The following is a 23,933-nucleotide window of genomic DNA, read 5'->3' on the forward strand; positions in this document are numbered from 1 at the left end:
TCAGCCCTAAGATGTTCCACAGAATCTGTTTGGACATTTAAAGACTCAGGAGAGTGGCTTGTTTTGTTTTGAAACTGTTCTTGTTATGGTTATCCAGTTGTCTTCATTCTCCTTTTATTAAAATAAAACGGGTGAGATGTTGGGGTCTCCTCCCCCGCCATGTAGCCCTGAGGGAGGCACGGGGTTTCCCTGCCCCTGGTCAGCCTCGTTCCCCATTGGTTGGTTTGTGTTCCCCTGCGCGGGCAAAGCAGCTCGGGTGCTGACTGCAGCAGTCTCTCGGCAGAGCCCGGCCATGCGGCTGGGGAAATAAACATCTCTGAAACATCTAGCAAGAATCCGTCCGTATATATTTCTTTTCCACGGGACTCCTGGTTTGATATAGGCGTGTTGCAGTATCCCCACTGCAACACTTCCCCATCCTCCAGCCCCCGGCCTCTCACCTCTTCGGGTGCACCCGCTGCAGCGTACGTTTTCCGGACTTCTTTCCCCAGGAGCTTTCTTCGGCTCCCCCAACTCCAACGGAGCCGTTCTCCGACTCTCCCCTCCACGGTCCAGCCGTGGCAGGCTCTGACCGGGGCCTCCCGCCTTTTCACTCCACAGACCCCCTTCAGAATCCAAAGGGTCCGGTCTGCTTCATTATCGCAGCGTTTATCACGTTGCGAGGTCACCAGCATGCGGGAGCTCAGGACTTCTGAACAACGAAGCAATATGATTCCGCAGAAGACATTTTATTGTTTCCATTGCACTCTGCTTATGCATTTTGCAGCTGCTGTGCATGTGATCACGCACTTCTTGATTGGTCCCTCGATTTCGTCCACGCGTTCTGCACGCACTTTTCAGAAAACAGGATTGGTTCTAGTCCAGTGTGGCACAGTCCTTCTCCATCTATTTCTCGCTGCCTTGGTATTCTGCTTCTCAGCTTCTTCTTTCCCATGAGAGTCCCTTCATTTCCCCATCACTTGATCTCTTCAGCTGTTCCCTGGGGCTCTCGGAGGGGCAGAACCTCACGGGGGTGGTCCCCAAACCCCTGTCCCTCCCTGGGGGTCTCATGGGGGGTTCCTCCCCACCCATCCCTTCGCATGGGCCATGCCTGGCTCAGCTGCGCTGCCGGGAGGGGCAGGGCCATGTCTTAGAAGGGGCCATAAACCATCAGAGCCCCCAAAGTGCCCCGGGATCCACAGTGTGACATTGGACACTGCAAAACTCCCCCGGGGGAGGTACCTGGGTGTTCACCCAAACCTGAACCTGTATTAACCCACCGAACTTGGAGTTTCCGGGGCTTCCCCAGCCCCCACGGGATCCAGCCTGGGACCATCACTTACACCAAGGACAGCGACATTGGAACAACCAAAACCAAAAGTTTTGTTCCTGATCCAGGGCTGCTGACTGTGTATCCTTCTACTCTCCTACCTTCTTTGCCCTTACACGTTTCCTAAGTGTTACTTTTATGCTTTTAATATTACTGGAGATGGTAACCAAAAGGGCTCCAAACCCCCTTCACACAGCAACCAAACTGTTCTGAAATAAACCCTACAGAGATATATTTATAAACACAGATCTTTCACTGTTGTTTCACTCTAATCTGCCCCAGGGGAGCCATGAACCAGACCCTGGGTTACCCTCGCCTTCAGGGGCGGGGCGGAACAGGAGCCGGACACGGGGGAAGCTTCTGGAAGCTGCTCAAGGAAGCCACCCCTGGAGGCCCCCTATTTCCAAAGCCTGGCCATGCAAACCCAGGACACTGGATCCAAACATGGATCACTCAGACGGGGGCACCAGGGCTCTGCCTGTTGTGGTTTGACGCAGCTGAGCATGAAGCACACAAAATCTGTTATTTTTCATAAGGGGAAATAAGAAAATATTGAGGAAAACTAGAGAGCTGTGAAGCAGCACAGGTTCAAACTTAAACAGTTGCTGTACAAAGAAAAAGTTTATTACCAACAGAATTAAAAGTAAAAAGAAGTAACAAGAAATTCAAGCAAACCTCCCCTCTCTTCCAGCACTTCCCTCCTTTTACCCAACTCGCACAAAGGAAGCAGAACATGGGATTTTAGTCAGTGTTGCAGTTCTTGAAAAGTCTCTTTGTTATGCTTAAGGAAAAAAGGGTTTTCTTCTGCATCACGTGGTTCCCAAAGTGCCACCAACAGCAGACCCGCCCGGGAAGAAACAATCTGCTGTGGTGTAAAACATCTCTGCCCTGAAAAATCTCACAGTTCCTTCACACTGCCAGACATGGGCCTTCACATGGGGTTATTAGACTTTGTAAGGATGAATTACTTTGGCCTGAACACAAAGAGTTGTTTGTTTTTTTTTTTTGTGACAGGAGGTCTCTAAAAGCCTCTCAATACTTCTATATAGCCTGGCACAGGCACTTTTCCTAAATTTCATGGGCCATAGGTTAACTTTCCATCCCTCCATGTACTCCAAATGGATCAAAGAGACAAACAGTTTGTGATATTACAGTTTCTTACCACGGCCTGCAGGAAGTTTTTTAAGCTGCGCGCGAGAATCGCGGCACCGCCCTCTTTTCTCCCGTCGCCATTTCCAGCTCCGTCCCACAGGATTCACTTTCTCTTCTCTCTGACTCCGAAGCCGCCACGTTGAAGAGTGTTCTTGTTCGGGCTCTACGGTGGAGAAAGCCTGGCTCCCTTTGTGCTGCTGGCTGCGTGGTGTCCTCTTCAGTTCAGCGCGGAGTGTGCTGGCTGCAGACAGGAGGCTCCGCCGGCTCCCGCTGGCTCCGCCGGCCCCGCGTGGAGAGGAGAGGGACCCGCCGGTGCCAGGGAGCCGCGCCGGATGGGTTTAGCTGTGTGGCACTCCATGGCTGGCTTTAGCTGCCTGCGGCTCTGGGACAGTTCCCCCCCAGCAGTGACACAGGGTCTGTGCTGCGGCGTTGGGAAAGGAGGGGGTGCAGGAGCCCTGACCCGGCGGGGCCCGGAGCCTCCAAGGCCCCCCCACCTTCCGGCAGGAGAGCTGGAACAAAAGGAATTCCCCCGTTTCCATGTGGTTTAAATGAGCAAACGGAGGACCCCACAAGCCCCTCAAAACCCGCGGGACTAAGCTGGCTTTTACTGGATGCCAGGAAACACTAAAAACTCTCTGTCCCTGCCCTCTGCTACTGCACAGGGACAGGAAATACAAGGAAAGGTCCAGGAGCTGAGAGAAGGACCGGGAGAGATCCCGCCCCGAGCACCAGCACGGGCACAACAGAGCCAGCCTGGGCACAGGAAGGGAATTTATTACCAACCAAATCACAGGAGCACAAGGAGAAGGCAAAGAAATCTCTCCAACACCTTCCCCCCACCCAGCGCGGATCACCCGGAACGGGGGTCACCAGGGCTCTGCCCCACGGGGGTCACTGGGGATCATCCAACGCCGATCCTCCCACGGGGGATGGAGCTGGAGCAGCGCACGAAGCTCTTCCCGCACTCGGGGCACTCGCAGGGCTTCCCTTAGCGGTGCCTCCGTTGGTGTTGGGTCAAGTTTGAGCTGTGTGAGAAGCTCTTCCCACACTGGGGACACTCGTAGGGCCTCTCCCCGGTGTGGATACGGTGGTGCTTTATAAGGTTGGTGTTGCATTTGAAGCCCTTCCCACAGTCGGGGCAGCGGAAGGGCCTCTCATCCGTGTGAATGCGCTGATGTTGGAGGAGGTGGGAGCTCCTCTGAAACCTCTTCCCACACTCAGAACACTCGTAGGGCCTCTCCCCAGTGTGGGTGAGCTGGTGTGCCCTCAGGGTGGAGCTCCACCCAAAGCTCTTCCCACACTGCAAGCACTCATAAGGCCGTTCCCCGGTGTGGACCACCTGGTGCTGGAGCAGCTCGGAGCTGCTGGAGAAGCCCTTCCCACATTCCCCACACTCATAGGGCCTCTCCCCAGTGTGGATCCTCTGGTGCTGGATAAGTTTGGAGTTCCATCTGAAGCCCATCCCACATTCCGGGCACTTGTGGGGCTTCTCCCTGCCCTGAGGCTTCTCCACCAGCTCTGAGCTCTGCCTGGATCTCCGGCTGCCTTCCCGGCACAGGGGGGCTCTTTTCTCCTTGGATCTCTCTGGGCTGCGTTTGCAGCCCCTCCTCGTGCAGCATCTCCGGGGCTTTTCCTCCTCCTCCATCCGGCCACGCCTTGGGAATGACAAATCCTGGATTGGGGAAAAAACAAGGGGTGAGCGCCTTGGGTTGGGGGCTTCTCCTGCCCAGGTCCATCACCAGGCATCTTGTGTCTGTAAAAACCTCCAAAACACCAAGATTCAGCCCAAAATGCCCCCAAACATCAAGACACAGACCCAAAACGCCCAAAACATCAAGATTCAGACAAAACATCCTCCAGAATATAAACACATTCAGCCCCCACAAAAAATCCAAAGCACCAACATGGACCCCAAGAAACCTCAGAAACACCAAGATTTACCCCCTGGAAAATCATGGATCCCCCTCCCTGATCACCTGCTGGATGGGGGGGGGAGGACAACGCTCCTGGGGCTGGGGGGAGGCTGCAGATACAGCGAGTGCTGGAACCTTGCGGTGCCTCCTCTTCCTGCTCCTCCTCCTCCTGTGTCCCTACTCTTCCTCACACGCCTCTTCCTCACACTACTCCTTCTCCTGCAGAATCCCACCTGCTGCTCCCACGGCCATCGTTTCACCATTCTGGTCTCCAGCCCTGCTCCTCCAGCCTTTCTCCTGCTCCCCCCAGGCCCAGCACCCAGCCCTGGCTCGCTCTGCCCCCCAGAGCTCTCGGATCGCACAGCACGAGCAGCGATGCAGCTGCGGCAGCTCGGGCTGGGGCAGCGCTGGGCTCTCGGCCGCTCCTGCCCGCACTCGGCCCCCGCCGCAGCCACTTCTGCCAGCACAGCACGGCCCGGCCCGGCCTTGGCGCTCCCCCCCTCCCACCTCCCCAAATTCCCCTGGCGGGGGGCGCCAAGGCCGGGCCACACGTGGGCTCCAGCTGGGGAGCGCCGGGCGCTGCGGCTCTGCCTGGCAACTGCTGAGTCACCAGCGCCGCGCCTTCTGATTGGCTGAGCGCTGCCTGAGGGCCGCGCCTGCACCAAGGGGGGACACCCTGCTCCAGGGGGGATGTCCCGAAAACCGGGCACCCCCAGCGAACCAACAACACCAACGCCTCCTTACAAACACATGCTCTGAATCTGCTCGGACACAGCCACACGCACTTGCACACAAGCAAGTGACAGCACAAACCAGCAGCTCCACAAAATGGCACTGACTGACACACACTGCTGCTCAGCCAAGCTCCTGCTCAATTCCTCAACTTCCAGAACAACAACAAAGCCTGAACAGAACCATGGACATCGTTTCCTAATCAAAAGGGGACAATGTTGAGGCAGTTTGCACATTCTCCCAGAGCTAATTAAGGACATGGACACCCAGCGGGGGTAAAAAGGGAAGTCGAGAAGGGGTCCCAGCAACAGGGGACGGATGGTGTTGGTGTGCTGGGAAGGGATTGGTTGAAGGGAGTGTGCAGGAATATGGTTAAGGCAAACAGCAGCAGGAGGAATCTATGTGGTAAGAAAGGAAAAGGAAGATGGAAAAGAGGAGGAAGAGAAAAAAGTGAGGACAGGGATGCTTTTCAGCGCCATCTTATCCTCAACATTTGCCAGCTGATCCAGATCTTTTGTACCCCACGTTCCAGGACAGGACAGAAAAAGAAGCTCAGGATTTCAGGGTGTTTCTCTGTGGTGGGGAGCAGCAGGACAGGGCAGCACGGGCTGGGGGCCTGTGGGGAGCTGCGGGGCCGGGCTGGGGCTGTGGGGCAGCCGGGGCTCAGCGCCGGGCACTGCCTGACCCCAACACCCCCCGGGCAGGGCCGGCAGTGGCCCCCGGCCCCCAGGAGGCTGTGGGATGTGGAAGGATCAGGATTTTCTTTCATTGATCTTGTTTGGGTCACTGGAGAAACGAATGATTTTGCAGAAAGCTCAGCAGCTGTCAGAGGATGAGCACCCACAGGCACTGAGGGGGCTCCAGGAGAGGCACAAGAAGCCCCTGCAGCACTTGGCCAGAAAGGCTCAGCAGGGGAATGCAAGAAGGGATGAGCAAAAGGCCAAGGTGAAGGCAAAGGCCATGGTAGAGTTTCTACAGCCCCCCAGGGATGAACCGCAGGGCCCAAGGGGGCCCCAGCACCCAGGGGACGGCGGCGGCCACAAGCACCTGGCACAGGCATTGCCCTCCTCGGCACGGCAGAGCCCACCCAAACAGCCCCTGGCAAGGAATCAGGGGTCCATCTGCAGGCCAGAAGGACACTGCAAGCACAGACAGCAGCACCCTCAGCACCAGCAAGTCCACCCCACATGGACATGGATTGTCAGGGCTGGCAGAGCTCCCAGCAGACCAGGGACCCACCGCACCAGAGCCCTTGAGAACATTCAGGGCGCGTCCGGATCGAGACGAGGCCGCTCCTGATGGACACAGGGGCCTCTCGATCCACTCTGAATCTGACACCTAAGGGGGGAAATTGTCAAGAAGTTCTTTCATTATCCAGGGAATAAGTGGGAAAGATTGCCAGGTGTGTTTTATTCAACCACTATCAGTAGATGTGGGGGATGGGTTTGAAATGCATCAATTTCTGTTTGTTCCTAATTGTGATTGTAATTTACTGGGAAGGGATTTGGTGGCTAAAGTGGGAATGCAAATTAACATTGTCAAAGGAGATACAAAGGCTAATGCTGCTGTACCTTGGTGTCAAATGTCTGCGAAGGCCTCTGCTGAAGTGAACCCAGAAGTGTGGGCAGCCCCACGGAAATAGGGAAAATCAGATATGGAGCCTCTCCAAATTCCTCTGGAGCATCCAGGACAAGTGGTGTCTAAAAGCAATACCCTGTTCCAAGGGAGGCAAGGAAGGGGTTACAGCCTCTTACTGAGTCCCTGCTAAAGGCAGCGCTTCTGGAGCCAGGCATCTCTCCCTACAACTCTCCTCTCCTGCCAGGCAAGAAACCCCATCATGGACACCAGCAGAAAAGCACAATTTTCAAGGCTTCAAAAGCAGATTAACTGAGCCTCCTGCCCTGGCCCTCCCAGACAGGGAAAAACCATTTGAATTGCATGTGGATGTTAAACAGGGCCATGCCAAAGGAATTCTTGGGCTCAAATGTTTCACCCAGTGGCCAGAGAGTGGCCTCATTGTCTTATTGCAGAATTGTGCAGCCCCGGCTTTAATGGGAACTGAGGCCTGAAAACTGACAGCAGCAGAACCTCTCATTGTTCCAGCCTGGCATCAAGGTAAAGCTTTGTTAACCAAAGGAGCCTCTAAATGGATGAGCAGCGCTCGGTTCTTACAGAATGAAACTTGTTGGATGGAACAGGAGGATTCAGAGTTGAGGACAGGGCAAGGGTTGAACCCAGCCTCCTGTTTGAACGGCCCTGGACACGGGGCTGGCAAGAAACCCATGGCTGCAGTCAAGTGACAGAGCTCCAGAGCCGGCCTAGGAGAGATTTACCAGACATTCCCTGGCCTGAGGGAGAAAAGGTGTTTAGGGATGGGGCTGCAAGGGCAGCAGAAGGGAAAAGAGTGACAAGACACGCTGCTCTTAAGGAAAGGGAAGGAGACAAAGCGCAGCTCAGCGCCCGCATGCTCAGCTCAAAGGGCCGAGCTGGGGGTGCTTGGAAGAGCCTGGCACTGAAATGTCCTGAGCAGGAAGGCTTCAATGTCTTCTGCTAACAGCATGGCAGCTCACAGCGGGGCAGAAGCATTTCCAACTGCTTCAGCAATCCCTGCCTCAGTTCTTAAGGCATGTTTGGAACAAACAATTCCAAGATATGGGATTGTGGAAGCAATGGACTCAGACAGGGGAACTCATTTTACAGGAAAGATCCTTCAGGCCGTTCTGGCTGCTTTAGGAACACAGTGGGACCTCCAAACGCCCTGGCACCCCCACAGTTCGGGTCGGGTAGAAAGAATGAATGGGGAAATAAAGAAACACCTTCTGAAGCTGCTGGGAGAAACCAAGATGCCACAGGTACGGCTGCTGCCATTGGCTTTGGCAAGAAGAAGAGCCAGACCCAGGGCAAATATTCAATTATCTCCCCTGGAATCCATGTTTTCAATTCCTTACCCTGGTGTGATAAATGAGTGAATGATAAATGTTGTCTTTCACATATATGATTCAAACATTTAGAAGTGATGATGGATTGTGTAGAAAGAGTGTTACAGTAAAATGTAGTTAAGTAGAAACAAGATTAAGATAACTGTAACTTCGAAATAGTTGTAGTATGTTAAGAAATGTATTAATAAACACATGGTAATAAATGTCTTTTGAGCTGAGAAACTACAGAGCCAGGAATCTAAGACATCTTAGAGAAACAAAGAAGATAAACCGCATGCATCCCAGGAAGATTGTTACCTCATCAGAGCTCACACCGCCCAAGGGAACTGGCAGCTGCAAATGAGGCTGGAGACTGCGGAGGCACCGGAGAGAGGGGGCCTGTCTGCAGTTCTGAAGCGATCCAGAGGAATGAGGCGGTGTCCTGCTGGGGGAAGGGGCAGAAACGGGACAGGGGGAAAGGGGAGGGAAGTGTAAATTCCTTTCTGGGTTAATGAATATGTAACAGTTCAGGAGAGTACTTCAGCCCACAGTAAAATGAATGGAGGGCGCCTCTGGCAACATTGCCAAGCGCCCCAGGCTGTGATTTGTACCCTTGTTCTACTAATAAATGTTCAATGTTATATTGCTAAAAATTTAGCTTCTGTATTCATTTTCTTCAGTCTTGATCCTCTAACCCTAAAAAGGTTGTTGGAGAGTTTGTGTCCTACCCACAGTTTTGGTAACAAGTTTACAAAATTAGAAGGCGTTTTCTTAATAATCCTACTTTGATATTGTCAGATGGGTCTGGGCCAGGGGTGTGTCAATTTTTATTCTTAGGACAAGAAGCAGCAAAAATCTTTATTGCGTGGGGTTTTTTCTGTTACGTGTGTGTGTGGCTGTTAGTGATGGCAGAATTTTGGAACGGGTTTTTCAATGTTCACATTTCGGTTACATTTTGCAAAAGTGGAAGAGCTTTAAAGGAGACCCTTTAACTCATAAACAGTTAAAAAAAACATTTTAAAAAAAAGAAAGCCGCTTTTGGGGGTGACACGTGAAAGTCACCTGATGGCTGCCCCGGAAGAGAAGTTTCCTTCCAGGCAGCCAGCAGAGGAGCTTTAGAAATGCAAATTAACTCTGCTGCGGGAAGTGTGCACAATGTCCCAGGCTCTCCTTGCCTGCCAGAGGAATTGGGCTGATTCCCTCTGCCCCTCACCCCAAGCTCTGCCTCCCTGCACAGATGGAATTTGCATCGCTAAAGGCAGAGCCCACACTGAGCATCTCGGACTCTGCAACAGAAATCCCTGAAGCTGCAAAGGAAAACAGCAAACGGAGAATGTTGGGAGAACTTCACTCACAAAAGCGGGGGGGAATCATCCCTCTCCCCACTCCAACATCTGCTGGCACTGTCTGGGTTATACAGGGTGCGTTTGACCACTGCGCTGCTTTTGCTGACACAAGGTCAGCGAAATCACTTGGGAATCCAAGGATGTGATGATTTAATCAGAGAAAAGTGGTCAATTGATGCATCCCTGGCATTTCTGGGAGTGCCCAAAAATGGGGAAAAGATGAACGGCCACCAGAACAAATCCTACAACACCATGGAGCAGCCCCTGGGAACCCAAACGAATTCATACCAGGTGCCAGAGAACCCATTGATCACTTCAATGCATCATTAGATTACAAGCTGTCCCCCAAATCATAACCAAGCACACAGCTCCAGCTCCTGACCTTCTCACCCACCAATCCACTCCTATGAGCAACGCCACATTTCACCCTGGGATGGCATCAGATTCTCTCTCAGAAGGACCAGGAGGTTGTGGAAAATTAAATTACTCAAACTGCCCTTGTCAAAGAGATGGCCAAGGAAAAGTGGTGAAACAAGAACAAAGGAAAGAAGAAAGCAGCTCATGTACCGCTCCAAATGTGGAAAGGATGGGAATGGGACACGTTTTCGTGGTCCCCTGGCAGACCATGGGTTAAACCAATGCTGTTTCTCCTCTCAGGTGCTATAGCAAGTCTCATCTTTTTACCATGCACCACACCTTGCTCAGTGCAGCTCATTCAGCAGGGGATCAAGGGCATGCAGGTGGCAGCCAGGCCTCCTGACCCAGAAACGGCCACAAAAGGACACAGAATGAGGTCACTGAGAATAATCCCAAAACCAAAGAAGGCCCAGGAAAAACAGATTAAGGCATTTTTAAAGTTTGTAAAGAAAAGTACTGAAAAAATAAGAAGGGGGGATTAAAAGGAAAAAAATGAACGTGTCTTTAGAAACAGATGCTGTGAATCCCATTGGAGATAGGGCCAGGGACTTGGAGGTAAGGATGTAACGAGAGAAACCATAAAATTTCAGAAAAGTGTTACTAGCTGACAGGAACCGCGGCTCAGCCAAGCTCCTGCGAAATTCCTGAACTTCCCGAAGAAGAACAAGGACTCCACAGAGCCATGATTACCGGATGTTCTACAAAGTGGGGGTGCACATTAAGGGGCACATGCAGCAGGCGCATCGGGAAGTCTGTACCTTCCAAGGACCTCAGCCACGGGGGAAAGGGACACGGAGATGCGGCCGGCGAAATCGGCATAAAAAGGAGGCTGCGTCCTCCAACACTTGGACAGAGCCCACGGGAAATGCCCCGTGGCCTCTCCCTTGGTCCAGGAATAAAGTTCCTTTTACAGGACTCCTCCGGCTCCTCTGGGGACACAAACCTCTGGCCACGGGAACTTTCCCGCACACTCCCGCCGACGGGGCAGCCACCTCTGTCCTACCCACAGCAGCCGGGACGAGCCAGCGCTGCTCCGGCACCGGCTCCTGCCGAGGCAGCAGCGGCAAGGAGAGCGCGGGCAGCCGCTCCCGCAGCGCCCTCACGCCAGGGCGAACACGGCGCCCACACGGCACAACGAACCCGCCCCAGCCCCCTGCCGCCCCCTCCGCCCGCAGCCAGCGCCGAGCCCCGCCAGAACCGAGCGCGGCTCCCACCTGCGCTGGGGCCGCCTCCGAGCTCCGCCGCCGCCTCACCGGGCTCCGGCCGCCGCCGCCGCTCCCGGGCCCGCACAGACGCTCCGCCAATGGCGCCTCTGCTGCGCCACGGCCGCCCTGCCGGCGGCTCCGGGCCCGGGCTGCTCCCCGCTCCGACCAATCAGCGCGCCAGAACCACGACTGACGGCAGCACCGCCCAATCGCAGCGAGGGGCGGGCTCTGCACACGGCCCAGCCTCGCCCCGCGCTCCCAGCGCCCCCCGGGCTGCGTGAGGGGAAAGCCGCAGCTGAGGAACAGCCCTGGAACGGGCCCGGCCCGAGCCGCCATTCAGCTGAGAAGGGAAACAAAGCTCTCCGCTGCTCCCGGCCCGACTTGCCCAGCCCTGCGTGTTGGCTGCCTCCGGCTCCTTGGGAAGCCCTGCAGCCTCCCGACTCCCGCCCCTAATTCGGAGCATCAGTGCATGGCTTTGATTTCGTTGTTCAGGCTTGGCTATGGGCTGTCCTTGTCTGCTGCATTTTCTGGGTTCCTCTTGGATGCTTTGAGCAACAGGCTGTGCCCCGGGAGGATCCTTTGTGCTCCTTTGTGACAGAGGAGAACCTTCCGGGCGGTTCTTGCGGGAGCTGCTGCTGTGATGTCACGGGAACGCTGCCGCGTCCTCGCCGTGTTCCCGTTGCTGTGGGCACGGAGCCCTCAGTGTCCAGAGCGGCTCTGGGCGCCCGCTGGTTGCCGGAGGATCCTCCTGCCCGAGGCATTCTCAGCAGCCAGCCCAGCCCCTGCCGGGTGTCCTTCTGTGCTTGCAGGGGTACAGTCTGCCACGTGTGCAGCACGGCCAAAATGATCCAGCAAGCGGTTGCTGCAGTTTGCACTCTGTACTCTGTGGCTTATTCGGGGTATTTTTTAGCCCACTTGGCACGTAAGTCGAGGTTTTCCCTGGCTGCAGCGTCGGTGCCTTCGGGCTTGCTGTGTGCTTTCTGTTCTCCCACTGCAACTGAGCTGCCTTTGTAACCAAATTGCCATTAAGACACCGTTGGTTTGGGAGAGCTCCTGCCAGCAGCTGCAGCTGAAAAAGGGGGTGTCTGCAGCCAGCGGGGCGTGCACAGCATTTGCAATGGAGCCGGGGGGGTTCTGTTCCCTCAAGCGCAGAGTCTGTGCCAGCGGAGCCTGGAACTCCCTGCGTTGGCTGCTGCAGCCAAGAGCTGACACAGCCCAGGATTCTGTGCTGTTCTCTTGCTTGCTGTGCGAAGGGACTGTGGCTCCTGGAGGGATGTTGTGGAAGCAAAATGCTCTCTCGGGTTGTCCTTGCTCCGTGGGAGTTCCCACCACGGGCAGGTTTTTCCTAACAGCATCTGCTTCGTGTTGCCTGTCCCGTTGCAGGGCACCTCACACGTGGATCCCGAGCAGCTCCTCCTTCGGTGAGTGGGAAAGGAACCTTTGGTGGTCGGAATTGTGCAGAGAGTTGTGAGCTTGGCGTGTGGCAGTCGAGCGCCAGCCTGGGAGGCTGAAGGAAAGTTCCTGCCAGTGTCTTTGCAGCAGCAGCAGCAGCAGCAGCAGCAAAGGGATCCCTGGCACTTTTCTCCTTCTCTGCTGAAGAGCTTTTGAAGAGCTGCAGGTCTGGTTTTGCAGGCAGAAGATTGCTTGCTGGCTTTAGCCACGGTGGAATATGGAATGCCCAGCAATAAGTGGCAATGTCGACTTTAGCCCATTCCTAGTTTGAACAGCCCTGAATCCCATTTCTGCTTAGTGCAGCTGGATGTGTAGCTGAGGATAAATAAGGCGATAACTGAGAGAGAACTTCCCGTCCCTCACGCTACCATCTGTCCACAGGGCACAAAAGCAGCATCAGCTCCTCCTCTGGCTCCCTGTGCCTCCAAAGAGGAGGCCAAAGAGGAGGAAGACAGCAGTGAACTTCCCGCTGTTCTGGGGGATGATGGTGAACTTCCCTCTGTCCTGGGAGATGAGGGCAAACATCCCACGGTTTGGGAATACAACAGTGAAGCTCCTGTGGTGTGGGGCGAGGATGGTGGACATCACCCCGTGTGGGACGAGGACAGCGAGGCTCCAGTGCCATGGGACAAGGACGACGGACATCTCCCAGTGTGGGACGAGGACAGAGGACATCGTGGGACTTGGGAAGAGGAGGCTGCAATTCTCCCAGCATGGGAAGAAGACGGGAAACGTCCCATGGCTTGGAAAGAAGACCAGGAACCTGCTGCATTTTGGGAAGAGGATGGGGAACCTCCCTCTGGTTGGGAAGAGGACACTGAACCTCCCTCTGGTGGGGGATCCTGGGCTGAACATTCTGACAGCAGCACAGCCCTGCAGCCAGAGGGCAGAGAGGGGTGGTGCCTGATGCAGCTGAGTACGTCTGCTGTGCTGCTGTGTGCCAGAGCAGGGTGCTGCGTGTGTGTCTCAGCATCAGCTGCACCCAGGCTTGCTGTGCAGCTGAATGTCACAGAGTCATTTATTGTCCTTGCCCAGCTGAGACCAAGGGGCTCCCGGCCCCAGGGAGTGGGGCTGCATTTTGGCCCTGCTGCAAGGCGGGGTCTCCATCTGGGAGGGAGCGTCTTCCATGTGGTTTCTTTCAGGGAGCACCGTGAGCGTGGGGGAGCCTGCCGAGAAATACCTGGAACTGGAGCAGGTTGGCCAAGGGTAAGTGCCCGGCAGTTACTTCTGCACAAGCAGGGGCCAGGTATTTGCTGGTGCAGGATCAAGTGAGAAGCCAGGCAAGCTGCAAACAGCTTCAGACACTGGGGCACGATCCTGCTGTCTCTCAGTCCTGATCAGAATTGGTAACTGTGCTCAGAAGGCACCGTCAGAGGCCCCTGAGGCCAGCAGTGTCCTGCCTGCAGCAAGGAGCAGGACCTGGAAGATGTTCTGTCCCTGGAATTTGATTGCCTGAAAGAGCAGCTCACCATCTGGTGACTGTCAGAAAACAGTTCTCAAGAAGATTCCTTTCAAATAGTTTGCTTCCAAAAATATCTACCGGTCAGGATTATCAACATAACAGTTTAGAAACAGAAACCAGAGATGAACTAATAAGTGCTCTTTTCAGCACAGGTAGTAAACCCCGTACATTCAGTAACAGACACAGAGGTGCTGCACTCGAGGGGAAAATGCATCAGCTGCCTGATGGCAGGGCCCTTGTGGATCCTGCAGCTCGTAGGCAGGAAATGGAAAAGGATGAAATACATTCTTTTCCAGTTCTTTAGACACCTGCTCCCACCCTAGGTTTTGGACTAAAGTAATTCAGTGTGGACATTTGGGATTTGCTCCAGCCCTTTTCCTTCATGTTGGGCCTCAGTTTTCTCTCGCACACCTTGTGTGGCACAGGGCTGGTGGCTGCTGCGCTGCTGTTTGAAGGGTCGATGCACCCAGGTGTTTTGTAAACGCTGCAGGCAGCAGAGATCTCCTGTCTGGGCTGGCTTTCACTCCCAGGGTCTAAAGTGCTGCTTCTTTCTTCTCTGCTGTTCTGTCTCCAGGGCTTTTGGAACCGTTTATAAAGGACTCGACAGGGCCACTGGAGGAGAGGTCAGTGTCACCACGCCCAGTGCGTCAGGCAGCTCTCGAGGGCTTTCCCCTCTGCTGGGAGCTGTGGCTGCAGCTTTGGGGGGCCAGCAGAGCTTTCCTGCACAGGCTGTTCCTCTGAAGGCACAGCAGTGTCAGCCTGCAGAGCACGGCTGGGACAGACTTGAGCCTTCTGAAGTGCCCAAAGGAATGCAAGGAGGGCAGCGGTGTTTGTCAGAGCAGGACACGCTGGCTTGGTCTTCATATCTGAAAACATCAGTGCATCAGCTGGTGGAGGCTGAGGCCTAATTTATCTTCATCCCAGCCTCGGACAGGAACACTGTTTAGCAGTTTTTCCATCCTGCATTTCATCTTCAAAGGGTACCTCAAGACCTAATGAAGGAGTGATCCTTCTCGGGATCAGTTTGGGGTTTTAGTCCTACTGCAGCTGTTCCCAGAGAGAGGGAGAGGAATGAGAAGATGGATGTGCAGAGCAAAGCTCTCTCCTAAACGCTGCAGCTGTGTTTGGGTCTGGTGTCAGTGACAGCCCGTGACAGGGATCATCTGAGCAATGTTTGTGCGTGTTTGCTCTGTTGTGCAATCCCAAACAGAGCAGTTGCGTTTGAAATCATGACCAAATCCCCCAGGATTGCTAAAGGGTTCCCAGCTGTTTTGCTCTGTTTTCACAGAAGCAGAATTACTTCCTGCTTGCAAAATGTGTTTGAATGATAATGAGAGTGGTGGTAAACTAAGGCGGTTTGAGAAGACTGCAGGTGCAGAGAATGCTGTGAGAGCTTTGAGGCTGAGAGCTGAGGGCCCATTTCTGCAGAGCTTCCAAGGCCAAATGTCTCTGGCCCTGTGTCCTGTAAGCGGCCCCGCAGCGAGCAGAGAAATGGGCTGTGGGAATGTCACTTGCTGAGCCCGGGTGTCCCATCCCAAGGCAGTTTGGCACAGCCCGGCTCCGTTGCTCCACAAAGACTCGCTCCGTGTTTGCTGCGGCCTCCTGCCCCAGACTCCTGCAGTTCAAGGGCTGCAATGTCCTTTCAGGTGGCCATAAAGAAAATGAGTCTCAGAGGGCAGAACAGGGAACGAGCTGTGAATGAGATCCTGGTCCTGAAGGACAAGAAGAACCCCAACATTGTCAGCTTTTTGGACAGGTGAGTGCTTCAGCTCTTATCCCGTGCACGGGCCCTGCGTTAATCTCTCCTGGCATCCGCAGTCTGTAGCCTGTTTTGAAAAAGCCTCACCCGGCCGTAGCTTCCCAAAACAACAGCCTGTGAGTTCACTCCCTCTGTGTGCTTTTGTTGCTTTGGTTTGGTTTTTCCTTCAAGCTGACCCCATATCCTCGGTCTTACAACAAGTGCTGATAAACCCTGTCAGAAATTATTTCCCTTGGTTTCTCCTTCCCAACTCTTTTCCATTGCTGCAGATGCCAGGAAGACCAGGTCCTTGTTTCCAGAAATGTCTCATGTGCCCATTTTGCAATGGCATTGCCTGTTTCTGAAGGGACTTTCTGCAAGATTTTCCAAACACTTGACCACTTTTGTCCTAAGTGCTGCACGGCCTCCTGCCCTGGATAACTCTGGAAGTTGTGTTGCCTTGTTCTGGAGGGAATGGTGGAACTGCTGAGTTCAGATGCTGAACCAGCTGGGGGCAAGTGTTGTGCTTCCACATTGATCTGGGCTGTTGCTAAACTGCATTTTTCACTTGCTTGCCATCTAAGGCCTCTCCTTTCCCACAGGCGTCTCCTTCTCCTTTAGACTGTGCAGATCCCAAGGACTGTGCAGCCTGGCAGGAATGTCTCTGCATCGGATTCTGTCCTCATTTACAAGTGACCTGGAAACAAAACTCCACTCAAGGCTTTTCCATCAGAGAATTGAGCAGTGCACGTTCATCTCCACGCCATTGTTTGCCTCTTCCAGCTTCCTTGTTGATGAAGATCTCTGGCTGGTGATGGAATACATGGATGGAGGAACTTTGCAGGACGTTGTCAGACAGACACGCATGGCTGAAGGAGAGATGGCAGCTGTCAGTCGGGAGGTGAGGGATCCTGCTCGTGCTTCCCATGGCTTGGACACAATGCTCCTTCCAAGCAGGGCCTGAGAACAGGAGTGACTCCATGCTCAGAGCTTTGTTTCTGTGTTGTTTTTATGAGCTGCAGAAGAAAGAGCCTCTGAAGTGAACGGCCTGCCAGTGTCACTGCACTTCCACTCTGCTCTTGTCCTCTTTCCTGCTCTTTGTGGGACTCTCTGTCTTTTTTGATTTGATTTGCTGTTCTCAGCTTTGCCTTGAACCATTTGCCCGGAGCTTGTCTGCACTGCACTCCTGGCCTGGCACAGCAAAGCTGCTGCTGGCAGAATTCTAAAATGTCCTTTCTTGTGTTCTGTATTCCGGCCATGGATTTCCACCCTCGTGTTTCTTGCTCTCTCTCAGTGTCTGCAGGGCCTGGATTTCCTTCACTCAAACCGGGTGATCCACAGAGATCTGAAGAGCTCCAACATCCTTCTGGCAACGGACGGCTCTGTCAAGCTGGGTGGGTGTTCCTGGTCAGGCACGGCGCTCCCGGGCTGCGGCTGTGGGGCTGCTTCCCAGTGACGGCCAGAGCCCCACAAGTGCTGCTGGTGGCGGTGCCCGGCCCCTGCTGCCAGCTGAGAGCGGCTGCCCCATGCAGAGAGCTCAGGAGAGGAGCAGGGTGTCAGCAGTGGCTTTGCTCTGGGTGTGGCCCTTGCAGAGGGGTGGGAGTTGGAATCTGAAGCTTCAAGGGAATCACTAAAAGCCACTGCCTGAAAGCTGAGGGTTCCTTTAAGGGTCCACTTCCATCTTGCCTTGGCTACAGCCCTGAGGACATTTCCAGCTGGATTCAGCAGTGCATTCTCAGACTGAGAGTGGGCAATCTTTGTGCTTGGTTTCCTCATTCCAGCTGCCTTTGACAGTGTTTGTTTCTGTCCTCAGCTGATTTTGGCCTCTGCGCTCAGCTCAGCCCTGAGCAGGAGCAGTGCAGCTCCATGGTGGGCACTGCTCACTGGATGGCCCCAGAGGTTGTGACCAGTTCTCCTTATGGCCCCAAGGTGGACATCTGGTCCTTGGGCATTGTGACCATCGAGATGGTGGAAGGAGAACCTCCTTACTTCGAGCACACGGCGGCCATGGTAAGAGGCAAATTTCCCAGAGTTTGCAGAGGCCTGTGAGCACAGAGGGACCCCGCCCTGGGAGGAGCAGCCAGAGGGCTCTGCCCATCGGGAAGGGAATTCCCAGAGGATTCAAGCCTGAGCACAGACGAATATTCTGCAGTCTCCAGAATTTGCTTTGGGTTTTAAGTTGTTGCAGCTCTTCTGTCTGCAAGGATGACCTGAAAACATGAAGCCAGAGCATCAGCTCTAACCTTATCTTGCAGAAAACCCCAGACCAACCCCAAACCCCACACCCAAACCCAACAAGTTTTCTGAAGGAGTTTCTGAAAGAGGTTCTGCGAGATGAACTCCCCCGACTCTTCTCACTGGGAAACTTGTCCAAAACATGAAGATGATTATTTAACATCCCCATAGTCGAACATATTTCTTTCCTCGCCCAAGCTACTTTCTCCATGTCACCAAGGCTGAGCCTTCAGCAATCCAAACCTCGGGTTCCTTGCCTGGCAGTTTCTGGGATGGAACATCTTGAATGCATTTACTTGAGTGTCAGTGGCACTGCAGGGATGTATTTGATGTAAGAATCCTTGGAAATAACACAGGCAGACCACAGTGACTCTTGCAAATGGCCTGTAAAGCTGGTGTCCGTATTTGGAGAAGCAAAATGGGCTATTTCTGATGGAGGTTCCAACTAACAAAGTCAGCCAATGACATTGGCTCTCAAGGCACGATCATGTGGATGTTGGAATGGCTGTGGCTGCAGCAGTGTTTGGCTTTTTTGGTTGGCATAGAAAAATGAGCTCTGAGCAGCATCTCTGCCAGGGAGGAAAGTGTCCCTGGAGACTGGGGCTGAGAAACCGGGGTCGCTGTGAGCACTCGTGGGTGTGAAGGAAGCTGGCAGAGCTTTTTCACAAGTGTTTGCTTTCCGCGCAGGCTCGCTGTCTGATCCGGCAGAACGGGACCCCGCAGCTGCAGGAGCCCAGGCGCCTGTCGGCTCTGCTGCGGGACTTCCTGGAGTGCAGCCTGGAGCCGGACGAGGAGCGGCGCTGGTCTGCCCAGGAGCTGCTGCAGGTGGATGCGAAGCGGCTGCAGGGGAAAGAGCAGCGCGAGGGAGGGGTTTTCTCGTGGGGCCCCCTCCAATAGTGTCCAGTCTCGCTGCTTTTCACATGCAAAGCCAGCAGAATCCTTGCCTGGTTTGGCTTGGCAGGGTCCTTTGCAGGTCATCTGGACCAGGTGCCCCACAAGGAGCAGGGACATCTTCAAGCAGATCAGGTGGCTCAGAGCCCTGCCTGACCTGAGCCTGGATGTTTCCAGGGAGGAGGCACCTCCCACATCTCTGGGCACCCTCTGCCAGTGTTTCCCCACTCTTCTGATAAAAAACTTCTGCCTCAGATCTAATCTGAGCCTGCTTCCCTCTCCTGAGTTTCAAACCATCCCCTTTGTCCTGATGCAACAGAGCCTGTGAGGAGCTTGACTTGGGAAAGTAACAGTTGATTTCTTTCTTTTTCATCCTTTGGGCAGCATCCATTTTTATCATCAGCCAAGCCTCTCTCCAGCCTGAGCCCTCTGATCGCTGCAGCAAAGCAATTGAAGGAGCAGCGGAGGATGTGATTCACCTGGGGACAGCTTTTTGTTATAGTAGTTAGGACAAGTGAATAGTTACGGTAGTTAGCACTGCTAGTTAGTTATGGTGGTTAGGACAGCCTGGTAGTTATGGCAGTTTTTTGAATAAAAACTCTGTTAAACCTCAAGTCCCTTGATGTGTCCCTTCCTTGTCCCCCCATGACTCAGCTGCCCGGAGCAATGCGAGGGGAGAGCGGGCCCAGCCTTGCCCAGAGCTGAGCCCCAGCAGAGCCCCGGCAGAGCCCAGAGCAGCCTCAGCATCGGCAGAGTCAGCCTGGAAGGAGGCGCCTGGAGCCTTCTCGACTGCAGCCGACTCTTGTTTACAAACCGCGTGGGGTGGGAAATGCCACTGGTTCTGCAAGGGGGCCGAGGGGGCCCGGGGAAGGCCCAAGTGCTCCAGGCGAGGCAAAAACCCGCCCAGTGCTGGAGAAAAACCACGCCTTTTCCCCTCCCACGTTGGCCAAAATATTGAATCCTAACCCAAGTCAAACGGGGCAGGGGAGGAGCCCAGGCCCTTCCGTCCCTGCAAACCAAAGCGTCCCTTGCACGGCTCTGAGCCCCGGCGCTGGTGGCCCCGCGGGCATTGGTTTCTGTCGGGCTCGCTGCTGCCAGCGCAGGGCCAGCCCGGGACAGGGCGGGCGCTGGAGGCTGCGGGCGGGGAGATGCGATCCCGGGACACGCATTCGGTGGCACCTGCGAGCGCAAGCAGGGGAGGGGCTCCGGCAGTGAGAGGGGGGAAAGGAATAAGGTGAATGTGACTTAAACAAACCAAGCCCGTGAATCTGCTTTAGATAGGGCCAGGGAGCTGTAGGTAGGAAGGAGTGAAAGAAACTATCACTTCCAGAAAATGTTACTGATTGCCATGGACTGCTGCTCAGCCAAGGCCGTGTGAAATTCCTGAACTTAGAGAAGAAGAACAAAGACTCAATGGAGTTATTAATATTGCTTTGTTTTAGTAAAACAAACAAAACGGGTGTGTACATATTGGAGGGCAGATCGGGAAGTCTGAACCTTCCAAGGAACAGTCCTGGGGACAGAGCAGCCACCTCTGTCCTACCTACAGCAGCCGGGACGAGCCAGCGCTGCTCCGGCACCGGCTCCTGCTGAGGCATCAGCGGCAAGGAGAGCGCGGGCAGCCGCTCCCGCAGCGCCCTCACGCCAGGGCGAACACGGCGCCCACACGGCACAACGAACCCGCCCCAGCCCCCTGCCGCCCCCTCCGCCCGCAGCCAGCCCCGAGCCCCGCCAGAACCGAGCGTGGCTCCCACCTGCCCTGGGGCCGCCTCCGAGCTCCGCCGCCGCCTCAGTGGTGGTTCCTAGTCACCCCCAGTATGATCCCGGTCACTCCCAGCATCATCCCAGTCGCTTACAGTCACTCCCACTGTGTTTTCAGTATGGTCCCAGTCACTCCCAATAAGATCCCAGTTGCCCGCAGCGTGGTCACAGTGGCTCCCAGTCACACCCAGGATGGTTGCTTTCACTCTCAGTAAGAGTCCAGTGTGGCTCCAGTCATTTCCAGTATGAACCCAGTCACTCCCTGTATGATTGTATTTGCCCCCACTGTGGTCCCAGTTGCTCCCAGTGTCTTGGTTTGAAAGACAGGTGTCTGCTAAGGAAGGCAGGAGTCTCTCCTGAAATGGAAGAAAAAAAATTGCAACCCCCTTCCCTCTGGATTACTATAATTTTGAAATTACGGAGCTTTATAGGTAAAGGTATGAGGAACAGGAATAACAGTTCTTTACTATTATGTATCTTTATGTGTATAACCAGTCAAACAAACGGCAATAACTATGGCAGTAACAGCAAACAATCCCAAACCCAGTCCCAGCCTTCTCAGCTGTCAGGCCGTTTCCCTTTGGGTGCAGTTCCGCTCGCAGCCGGCAGGGGCGCTGGCGGCTCTCGGTGAGCAGGGCAGGTGCGATGGTTCCCCCGCGGCTGCAGGGGGCGCTCCGGAGCGAGCTCGGGGAGCACGCGGCACTGGCGGCCTGGGATCCCAGGAAGGGATGGAACAAAGATTTCAAAAACTCCCTGGGCAGCCGATCCTGGTGTCTGGCTGGAGCCTCGGGAACAGCAGGCTGGAACAGCAGGGATGAGCACAACTCCCAGGTGTCAGACGAGATGTATCGAACTCCGGAGCTGCAGTGGGAACCCCCGGAGGTCTCGGCAGGCAGGGCGAGCGGGGCTACAGAGTAGCGAAGGCTCAAAGCAATGGCAGGGGCGGGCAGCCACAGCCTGGCTCCCAGCAGGGCAGGGAAGGTGGGCTTGGGATCCCAGGGTCTCTCCGGTAGAAGGAAAGCAGCTGAAGAAGCAGCCTCTTTCTCTCTATGTCCAAACGCCGGGAACTGACTGCCCACAAACTTAGGTGGAAGAGATGCATACCTCCTCCTATGGCCAGGGCCTTTGTTTTCCTTAAGCCCCCAGTAATTTGTCCCCCTGGCAACATCTATGGGGAAAATTCCTTTAAGAGAAAAAGAAAATAGGAGGAGAACTCCTAAAACCCCAACATTATCCACCCCAAATTTTTCCCATACTAACATGATACATGAAACTGAACTCTTTTAACCATATAAATACATGCATCACCCGAATTATATACGTATATACATGCTGATACTGATTCAAGTACAGAGCCATGGGTAGTTCATCCTAAAACAAGGTCCCCTTGAGGTATGCATCGGGTCTCTCCATCCTTTTGCATCAACCACAAGGTGCAACCTGGTTCCTGAGCGAAGACAACCCCGCAGATGGGTTTGTCTTTGCTCGAGGCAGAACTAACCCGAACAGGTTTTCCAAGCATACCTCTCATGTGCACCACTGGAACATTATCCCCGTCTGTTGTTTGTAGGGGTTCAGATTGGGCAGGGCCTGCTCGGCTGGTGGAGCCTCGGGTGTTAACTAACCAGGTGGCTCTTGCTAAATGCACCTCCCAGTTTTTGAAAGTCCCCCCACCCAGTGCCTTCAAGGTTGTTTTACGCAGTCCATTACACCACTCAACCTTCCCAGCTGCTGGTGCATGGTAAGGGATGTGGTACACCCACTCAATGCCATGTTCTCTAGCCCAGGTGTTTATAAGGCTGCTCTTGAAATGAGTCTCATTATCAGACTCAATTCTCTCAGGGGTACCATGCCTCCAAAGGACTTGCTTTTCAAGGCCCAGGATGGTGTTCCGGGCAGTAGCATGAGGCACAGGGTAGGTCTCCAGCCATCCAGTGGTGGCTTCTACCATTGTGAGCACATAGCGCTTGCCTTGGTGGGTTTGAGGCAGTGTGATGTAATCAATCTGCCAGGCCTCCCCATACTTGTTGCAGGATCTTGGGGGGGTTGGACGGTCGGGACGGACGGAGACGAGAGATCTCTGAAGTCAGATCCTGGAACACGCGGTTTATTGCAAAGGGCGTGGGTACAGGGGCACTTCTTGGAGCTGCCAGCCGCAGCTCAGAGCAGGCCCAAGGTGAGAGCAGAGTAAGTAAGTAAAAGAGAGAGAGAGAGAGTAAAAACAGACTGACGTCCCCATTGCAATACAATAAATCATCTTCTGTACTGAATATTCTAATTCTCACTAGCTAATCTAGTACAAGGTACAAATCCTATAGCATTTACATACAGCCTATAAGAGTTATTACATTACCATAGAATGTCACATTTTAACTCCTAAAAACTACTCTTTGGACCCCTTCTGCTGAGCTAGTAGGGTCTGCTCTGGCCCTTGGACCTGTCTACAAGCAGAGGGTATTGTTCAATCAAGAGGGGATTACCTTCAGTCGGCCATACCATTGTTTTCCAGTTGTTCAGTAACTAAGGCTTGGTATCTCAAAGGTGGCTTTCATTTCGATGTCGCTTATAGTTTTCATATTCCCAAAATCTTTTGTCAGGCAATCATATTTATAAGGCTTTCCAGTTTCATCTTCCCCAACACTTGTATTTGGACCATCGCCCACCATACCACAGGGGCTTCACCCGCTTGGCCTGCTTGATCGCAGCGCATGTCTCACAATCATGGATAACCTGGGAGATACTGTCCATGGTTAGATCCACCCCTGGATCTCATGCCCACCTATAGGTGGCATCTCTGCCCTGATGGCCTGAGGCATCATGGGCCCATTGAGCTAGGAACAGCTCCCCTTTATGTTGCCAATCCAAGTCTATCTGGGACACCTCTATTTTTGCAGCCTGATCTACCTGTTTGTTGTTATGATGTTCTTCGTTAGCCCGGCTCTTGGGGACGTGAGCGTCAACATGACGGACTTTCACGGATAGCTTCTCTACCCGAGTGGCAATGCCTTTCCACTCCTCAGCAGCCCAGATTGGTTTTCCTCTGCGCTGCCAGTTTGCCTTCTTCCACCTTTCCAGCCAACCCCACAGAGCATTGGCTACCATCCATGAATCAGTGTAGAGGTAGAGCTTTGGCCACTTCTCTCTTTCAGCAATATCAGGACCTAATTGGACAGCTTTGAATTCAGCAAATTGGCTCGATCCACCTTCTCCTTCAGTAGCGTGTGCAACTTGTCATGTGGGGCTCCATACAGCGGCTTCCATTTCCGGCTAGTGCCTACAATTCGGCAGGAACCCTTAGTGAAGAGGGCATATTGTCTTTCACTCTCTGGTAGCTCGTTATATGGTGGGGCTTCTTCGGCACGCGTCACTTGCTCCTCTTCTTCTTCAGAAGATAACCCAAAA

The 23,933-nt window shown here is 54.1% G+C and overlaps 1 protein-coding gene across 1 annotated transcript; it reads left to right on the plus strand.

The window, feature by feature from the left end:
* The first annotated feature begins 3,088 nt into the window (after window positions 1-3,088).
* On the plus strand, window positions 3,089-23,513 carry LOC138102427 (serine/threonine-protein kinase PAK 3-like). The gene is made up of 13 exons (XM_069000138.1): window positions 3,089-3,437; window positions 3,583-3,593; window positions 3,862-3,887; window positions 4,063-4,147; window positions 12,821-13,394; window positions 13,591-13,650; window positions 14,481-14,529; window positions 15,553-15,662; window positions 16,428-16,545; window positions 16,939-17,038; window positions 17,458-17,654; window positions 18,567-18,757; window positions 23,426-23,513. Exons 1-13 carry the CDS (start codon window positions 3,391-3,393, stop codon window positions 23,511-23,513), a joined length of 1,656 nt encoding a protein of 551 aa, XP_068856239.1. The 5' UTR covers window positions 3,089-3,390.
* Window positions 23,514-23,933: the final 420 nt, after the last annotated feature.

The sequence above is a fragment of the Aphelocoma coerulescens genome, unplaced genomic scaffold (genome assembly GCF_041296385.1).
Source record: "Aphelocoma coerulescens isolate FSJ_1873_10779 unplaced genomic scaffold, UR_Acoe_1.0 HiC_scaffold_75, whole genome shotgun sequence".
NCBI lineage: Eukaryota > Metazoa > Chordata > Aves > Passeriformes > Corvidae > Aphelocoma > Aphelocoma coerulescens.

Bases quoted from the DNA above. Each gene is read 5' to 3' on its own strand.
- LOC138102427 (XM_069000138.1), top strand. From the start codon at position 3,391: ATGGAGCTGGAGCAGCGCACGAAGCTCTTCCCGCACTCGGGGCACTC. The intron at 13,651-14,480 runs GTAAGTGCCCGG...TTCTGTCTCCAG, and splicing joins CTGGAGCAGGTTGGCCAAGG to GGCTTTTGGAACCGTTTATA. The intron at 16,546-16,938 runs GTGAGGGATCCT...GCTCTCTCTCAG, and splicing joins TGGCAGCTGTCAGTCGGGAG to TGTCTGCAGGGCCTGGATTT.